General features: G+C 51.3%; 1 protein-coding gene across 2 annotated transcripts in view; it reads right to left on the minus strand.

Moving 5' to 3' along the window:
* LIMS1 (LIM zinc finger domain containing 1) overlaps positions 1 to 6,980 on the minus strand; it is an 81,023-nt gene extending 74,043 nt beyond the window's left edge. For both annotated transcript variants that reach the window (XM_043468678.1, XM_043468677.1), the window contains exon 1: positions 6,827 to 6,980. In XM_043468678.1, coding sequence (XP_043324613.1) covers positions 6,827 to 6,858 — 32 coding nt within the window. In that variant the 5' untranslated portion in view covers positions 6,859 to 6,980. The remainder of the gene's footprint in view (positions 1 to 6,826) is intronic.
* Positions 6,981 to 7,951: the final 971 nt, after the last annotated feature.

Raw genomic sequence — 7,951 nt, forward strand, 5'->3', positions numbered from 1 at the left:
GGGCTGAAGCTCTTCTTTTCTTAGACTCATTTTTGAAAACAGAGAACCAGTCTCAGCTATGTTTACAAAGAATTCACGGCTGTTACAAAAACATCACTGCCCACACTGGGAAAACAGAGTCTGCTGGTGGGCTGGGTGAGTCACCCCAGCTCAAGATTCTAATGAAGACCCCACTCTGTCCCCTCCCACACGTCCCACTGTGACAAGCCCACACTGCAGGCCGAAGAGACAGCAGTTCCGGCAGCAGAGTGTCAGCACCCAAGGGAAGCGGTGTATCCCGGGGTGGGCCCCAACCAAACGGCGATGTTCCAGACACCACTTTCCCACACACTTTCTGTATGAGAAAATTAGAAAGTAGTGAGTGAATATTTACTATGTTCTAAAGTTTCCTAGTAGAATATCGGATAGAGGCATTCAACTCAAGCCTGAGGAATCGGGCTCAGGTTTTAACCTAAATTCAAACATCCGAAGAATAAACGCAAGCTGGAAGGAAACCGTCAGAGGCCTGAGGTCCCTTCTGTAGTCCCATGCTTATTAGCAGGCTCATCTTCCTCTATTTCTGCATCTGCCTCCAGGACCCAAGGCTGAGAACTGCTTTTCATGAGGGCGTCAAGGCATGGGGCGGGTGGGGGGCCGCGGCACCGATCTCTCACCATCGTGTTCCAAAGATGTGAGGAACATCCGCGGGGTCATCACATCCTGCCCCGCTGTCCTCCGAGGGTGACAGGAGGGTGCTGGCACCTCCCCCTGAGGGTCAGCACCTGGACCTGGCCTGGCCGGGCTCGGGGCTCACGGCGGGCCTGGTCCCCACCGTGTCATTGCGGAACAGGGGAGTGAGGCTCACACGTGACGTGGACAACATGCTTCTCCGAGCTCAGGTCTCCCACTCAGCAGGAGGCAAAGGGGCCAGGTGCTCAAGATGAAACACACACCCCGAATTCAAGTGAAGAAGGCAACCTGACACATCCTCCAGCTGGGCCTCGAGTGTGAGGTCTACAACCTCCATGTTCAGAAGGAAGGACTGTCTGGCAGTGAGACAATGCAGCCCCTCGTGACTACCACACTCAGGGCACGACTACCTACCACACAAAGAGGACACCCTGACACCGAGGAGAAGCGGGAGCCTCGGCCTCATCTGAACGGGAGGGGACACAGGGAGGGGACACCGGAGTAGGGGATGCAGGAAGGGGACGAGGCTGGGCACCAACCTCACCCCAACCCTGTGAGGCGGTGGCTTGCCAATCTCCTGCTCTGTTTCCATCTGTAAAGTGGGCATGAAAGCGCTACCTCAAAGTGCAGCCATCTAAGATTTGTGAAATAGATGTTTAACACCTTAAAGTACTTGTGTAACCACAAGTTATTAATAAAAGGTGGTTATTAGCCAGAAAGTTTACAAAAGGGCGGCCCAGTCATGAGACGAAATAATCTAACAGGGAGGGCTGAGCATCTCTGAATCTCTCCTCAGAGGTGCCTGGACGCCAGGTCTCTGCCACTGGGACGTCACACACTGCAGGGTTCAGCTAAAACGTGTGCAAGCCAGCTCCCCTCACCCCAAGTCTTATGACTTTATTGAAAGCTTGTCACAGGCATCCAGCAGAGCTGGCTGTGGACTCGTCAATTCACTGATGACTGAAGAAAAGGAGAAATGAAGCCCATCTAAATCCAATTTGTTCTTCCTTGGACACCTAACAAATCTGACGAAGATGCTCCTTTACTTCTAGAGACTATGATTTGCCAGAAAAGACTAAATACAGATACAAGTAATTATGAGGCTTCCCAGGTGGCACCAGTGGTAAAGAGCCTGCCTGCTGATGCAGGAGACATAAGAGACACCAGTTCAATCCCTGAGGCAGGAAGATCCCCTGGAGGAGGGCAGGGCAACCCACTCCAGTATTGTTGCCTGGAGAATCCCACAGACGGAGGAGCCTGGTGGGTGACTGTTCACAGGGTCACAAAGAGTTGGACACGACTGAAGTGACTGAGCATGCACCCACAAGTAAGTACAACCTAAAACACCGCATGGCAGTCACCCGAAGCAGGTCAAAGTGTTCTAGGAGGAAGGACATGAGCTCTGAGCCCTGAGGCTCCAGCACAACCTCAATCCATGTCTCAGGAACTCAGCATCCAAGGGCCAAGCGGCCACATTGCTCCAGTGGCCAAGAAGACACAGGAGAGGAAGGTTTTCCAGCCGTGTGAGCAGAGGCCCTGAGGTTGGGGTGTACAGGGTGCCTTCAGAGACCACGGGCTGGGGGGGCTAACAACCAGCCAGAAGGTGACAAACAGCCTGAGTGCCAGGTGCAGGAGTCCGGACCTTATCTGACAGGCAACCAGGAGTCTTCTTAACATTCTGAAAAGAGAGGTGACATGCCCAGCGTGGTGCTCCAGGAAAACATAGAACTGACATGAAGGACAACACACTGAAAGATTCTCGAGAGCTGGGGCCACGTCCCATCCCCCTCGAATCTCTGCAGCTGCACCCACCGGGCACCTAAGAACCCGCTGCCAAGTCCTCCGTGTCGAGGAGGACGAGGACCCGCTAGTGGCCCAGACACCACCTACCGTGTCCACACGTCCACATGCCCACATGCCTGCTGCCCACATCCCCCAGGCGGGCCTATGCGACAGCAACGTGCCCAGCCTCAGGAGCAAAAACACACACATGAGACACAACATGAGGACTACCACCCCTCCCCATGAGAAGTAACCTACAATCTGTCTAAGCAACTGCTCAGACTCATCCCCGAATGGATGCGCCAGAAGAGGAGCCCCCCAATAGGAAGGACTGTCAGGGTGGCCCTGAGAGAACAGCGTGTGCGGTGGGAGGAGACCCTGGCCTCCAGGAGCAAGCACCATGACCACTGGCACATGAGTCTCAGAACAGCAAGTCTCCAAGGATGCACTTCACAAATGGAATCAATTTGAAAGAGACTGACATCCAGGACTCTGACACAACAGCTCTGTGGTGACATAGAATAAGCCATCCAGAAATATCCAGAGTTATCCTGTTCATGTGGCTAGGACACATCAAAGTCTCACCTGGGTGGGGTGTCCCAGAGCCATGACCGCAGGTACAGCCGGGAAATTTGAGTGAGACCCAGGGACTGCCTGGCTGTTGATGCTGTGACTGGGATCATGTACCACAGCTTTGCAAAACTCTATCAATGGGGAAACGGGGTAAAGAATACACTGGTTCTTTCTGTATTATTTCTTGCTCCTGCGTAGGACCTCACCTGACCTCAGGGAAGTTAGTTCAGTCCGGTGTGCCCACTCCAAGCTCCCCTAAGGGCATTCACGCTTGCCCCCACCCTCTGCTTCCTCCCTCAGGACACCCTGCAGAGCCCGCTGTGTTTGCAGCCTCCCAACCCGCAGGGCAAAAGTCACTGTGGACTCTCCAAGGCAAATAAGTTCCGACATGAAAAAGATGCAGGGAAATGAACCCCCTCCCGTGAGCTCCTGTGTGGAAAACATCTGACGAAACAAGAGAGGACGGGACATCTCACAAGGCATAAAGCTGCTGGAGGGTCCACGGAATGTGGCAATGGGCACCCCAGCTAGTGTTTCTCAAATAACTGAAAGCTTTAGGAAAACAACCTGGCCACAGGCCAGCGTGTAATGTAGAGGACACTCCTGTGGGTGGGAAACCACAGCTTAAAGCATAATTGGGAGAAATGTAAAATCGACGAATGGTTTGAGATGCTTCTCCTTCTATTTAAGTGCAGCCCTAGCTGAGAACATGACCTACACTGAGGTTTACTTAAACGATCATCTGAGGAACAGACACAGGATTACTGAAAACACAGGCTTCCGGGGGAAAGCTCTGAGCTTCCATCATTGGCCTGGATCCGCCTCCCCCAACCTGTAGCCCCTGGGGCCTCAGGGGGTCAGGAAGATACTCCCCACTTCGGGGAGGAAAGGGAAAGCCACCCACGTTCAATAGGAGAAAGAGCGTCCAGGAACAGGTTCAAGGGCGCCCCAAATTAAAGAGAGGTGAGGACCGTGGTCCTCACATCCTAAGCCTGCAGGGCACACATCCAGACAGAGCCATCTTCCCTACTGCCAACTTCTCACCAGTTAAACTAAGAGCATGGTTTCCTCACACACAAACAGGCACAGGACAGTGAAGATCTAGAAGAAACCCCACCAGGGCATCACCCCTCGTCATGACACGCTGGCACTGTGCCCCAGAAAAATCCTTCAAGGCAAAAGCTGCTTTTCGCACAGTGGTTCTTCAAGTGCCACTAAAACTCCTCCCAAACAGAAAGCACTCACTACAGCAAGCACTTGACACTCATTGTTTTTTCTCGACACTCATTTCTAAGAGAACTCTTCTTAGATACTTCTTTTTAAATATTCCAAGAATCTCTACTTCCTTCCTGATTTCAGTTGATGTTAACACTGGTTCTCAAAGGGTGGTCTGGAAACCCTGGAGGGTTCCCAAGATCTTTTTAAGAAGCCTGGGGATCAAAACCGTTTTCATAATAATGCCAAGAAGCTCCCGCTTCCACTGCAGGGGTTTGATCCTTGGTTGGGGAACTAAGATCCTATGTGCCACATGAAGCAGCCATAAATAAATGAATACATAAAAAATTAATAAAATAAAAAAAATTGTTGTTCTTTAGTCGCTAAGTCATGTCCAACTCTTTTGGGACCCCCTGGACTGTAGTCCACCAAGCTCCTCTGTCTATGGGATTTCCCAGGTAAGAATACTGGAGTGGGTTATCGTTTCCTTCGCCAGGGGATCTTCATGGCTAAGAGATCAAACTCGTATCTCCTGCATTGCAGGAGGATTCTTTACTGCTGAGCCACCAGGGGAATTCCCCCCCGCCCCCGCCCCCCGCCAAATACAATTATCTCAATAAAAGTTTCAAATAAAAAACATACACCCATTCTCAAAGCAGCACTATTCACAATAACGAAAAGGTGGAAACAACCCAAGTGTCTGCTGGAGGATGAGTGAATAAACAAATAAATGGTATAAACATACAATGGAGTATTACTCAGTCTTAAAAAGAAAGGAAATTCTGACACACAAGACAAAATGGATGAACACTGAGGATGATATGCTGTGTGAAACAAGCCAGTCACAAAACGCAAAGACAGGATGATTCCATTTACACGAGGTCCCTGGAATTGTCAAAATCAGAGACAGAAAATACAATGAGGGTGATGAGGGACTGGAGGGAGAGGGGAATGGGAAGTTGTTTAATGGAGAGTTTCAGTTTTGCAAGAAAAAAGGGTTCTGAAGATAGATGCTGGTGATGGTCACACAACACTACGAATGCACTTAGTACTAAAAAGAAAGAAAAAGTAAGGGACTGCTAAAGGAAAATTCAGGATAGCAATGTGATGGGATCAGAAGATAAGCAAGGCTCTTAAAAGGACCTGCTTAGGAACTTCCCTGGTGGTCCAGTGGTTAAAACTCCAATGCAGGGACAACACTCTCAATGCAGGGATGCAGGGGTGCAGGTTTGATCCCTGGTTGCGGAACTAAGGTCCTACATGCTGTGTGGTGCAGCCAAAGAAAACAAAGGGAGATGGTTATACTCAAGTCATATTATATCCATTGTATTGTCATTCTTCATACCTTACATATATGTTAAATTTTGTATCCATTTAATTTTCAATAAATTTTTCTAGAAACAAAAAATTGTCCTTAATAAAGCAGTACCAATTATTGATGTTATTAAATCTCGACCTCTGACCTTCTGTTCCGTTTCTTGTGATGAATGAAGCACTTGGGCCTCACCACAGTTGGACAATTGTCTGCAGGGCAAGCAAGAGGGTGACCCAGGGACCACTCAATCAGACGCTTTTTTTCATGGTCTACCGTTTTTACCAGAAAGAATAACAAACTATGGTTTTTAGGCTAGCATTTCGCAGACATTTCTTGAAACTAAACAAAGCAAGTCTGTTATGTTGAAGAAAACAATTGACAAGAGTTTCCGACCAATAATAAAAATCAAGCTTTCAACTGAGAATGAGAATGTTGGAAAACTTCTTTCCACTGCCTGGAGCTTGAGAGACAGTTTCAAACCTAAAGATCTTCTAAGGAGAGGATGAGAAGCGATATTAACAAATGTTACTTAGTGACACTGTATAAAGAGATGTGTCAACATTTGGAAGATCTGCCTAACTCAGTGAATCAACACTTCCAAACGAGGAACATGCCTGTTACAATCAGGAGCAAGCCCCTTGAACTTCAGGGCCTGCGGAGAATTTGAGCGTCACCGCGAGTGAAAAGCTCCTGGTAAAGCTGAGGACGCCACAGCGAACTGATGTTTAACAAACATTAAATTACCCAGTTTTGGAGTAATAACAGAAAATACCGCAACTACGTGAAAAGCTCCCTCTTCCAACCGCATCTCTGCGTCGGAGCGGGCTTCGGATTTCAAGCAAAACGGGCCGCAGCGGACTGAAGGCAGATCAGGCAGGGAAATGCACACATTTAGGAGATTCGCACAGTGTACAAGCACGGCTCTCGTCACACTGAGTTTTTTGTTAGGAAAACGCTATTTTCATGAAGCATGCGTTACACACGTAGAAATCACAGACTCATTTTACATTTAATGAATGAGTAAATATCCTTTAAGGTATGTTCCGTTTCTAAACAAGTAAATCTCTAGCCTTGAGCCGTCCCCGCCCTCACGGACACCTCCTGCGACCCGAGCAGGGCTAGGAGCGCCGGGCCGAGTCGCGGTCCACTCGGGCCCCGGGCTCTGCAGGCCTGTCCGCCCGCGCCGCAGGGAGGGGCCGCCCCGGCGGCAACACCGCCGACGTGGCTGTGGCTCCAGCTCCGGCCTTGAGCTCACCGCCCGCGCGATCTTACCTGTTGGTCATTCCTGACGCCACGCCCAGCATCTCCGCGGCCCCGCGAACCCGCACCGCGTCCCCGCGCCGCTCCAGTCGCTGCCGCTGAGCCGCCGCCGCTCCTCCTCGCCGCGCGCCGGGGCAGGAAGGGGCGGGCCGGGGCCGCGAAGGCCACGCCCACCAAGAATCGGTCCCGCCCAGCCCGGCCCTGCCCCCCGGAACCGCCCTCCCGGATGTTGGCCCCCGCCTCCATCTAGGCCCCGGCCCCGTCCTCCCCGCACCGGAACTGGCGCACCTCCAGGCCGGCCACCCGGAACCGCCCCTCGAACCTCGACCCCGCCTCCAGATAGGCCCCGCCCTGCCGGTGGAGGACACTGGCCAGGGGACCAGGGGTCCCTTGCAGCAAGCCGGTTCTGGATCCGGGGCCGGTTCACCCTCCCTCGTGCTCCGCCGTCCCCACACCCGAATCTGTGGGCCGCGGAGGTGGCCGGTGATGGTGCTGAGAAGTCATCTCCACTCTGACCAGGTCCTGGCGATGGGTCACTCCTGGAGTCTCAGCAGCGCTGCAGACCCCATTCTAGGATGGTTCTCAGGAAAGGCTCCAGGGAACCCTGTTAGCCCAGCGGGTAAAGCCGCACCTTAAGGAGGAATGGGTTGGGGCAGAGCGGGCGTGCCGCAGTGGTACAGAAATGGCCACAGCAGTTGTACCAAGAGGGTCAATGCAGTTTTGCTTTTAAGAACAACTGAGAAAGTTTGTTTAACCAGGACATTAAATAATCAGTCTCTACCTACAACACGTGTTAAGGAAAAAAAAAAAGAGTAGTCAATAAGCACATGAAAATATGCTCAACATCACTAGTGATTAGGGAAATGCAAATCAGAACCACCTTATTGTCCAGGAGGCAAGTGAAGTGAAAGCATTAGTCGCTCAGTGGTGTTCAACTCTGCAAACCCATTAACTGTAATCCACCAGGGTCCTCTGTCCATGGGATTCTCCAGGTAAGCATACTGGAGGGGGTTGCCATTCCCTTCTCCAGGGGATCTTCCCCACCCAGGGATCAAACTCAGGTCTCCTGCATTGCAGGTGGATTCTTTACTGAGCCATCAGGGAAACTTGTCCGGGGCGATGCTGCTGTCAACACGT

This window comes from Cervus canadensis, chromosome 5 (assembly GCF_019320065.1).
Source record: "Cervus canadensis isolate Bull #8, Minnesota chromosome 5, ASM1932006v1, whole genome shotgun sequence".
Classification (NCBI taxonomy): Eukaryota; Metazoa; Chordata; class Mammalia; order Artiodactyla; family Cervidae; genus Cervus; species Cervus canadensis.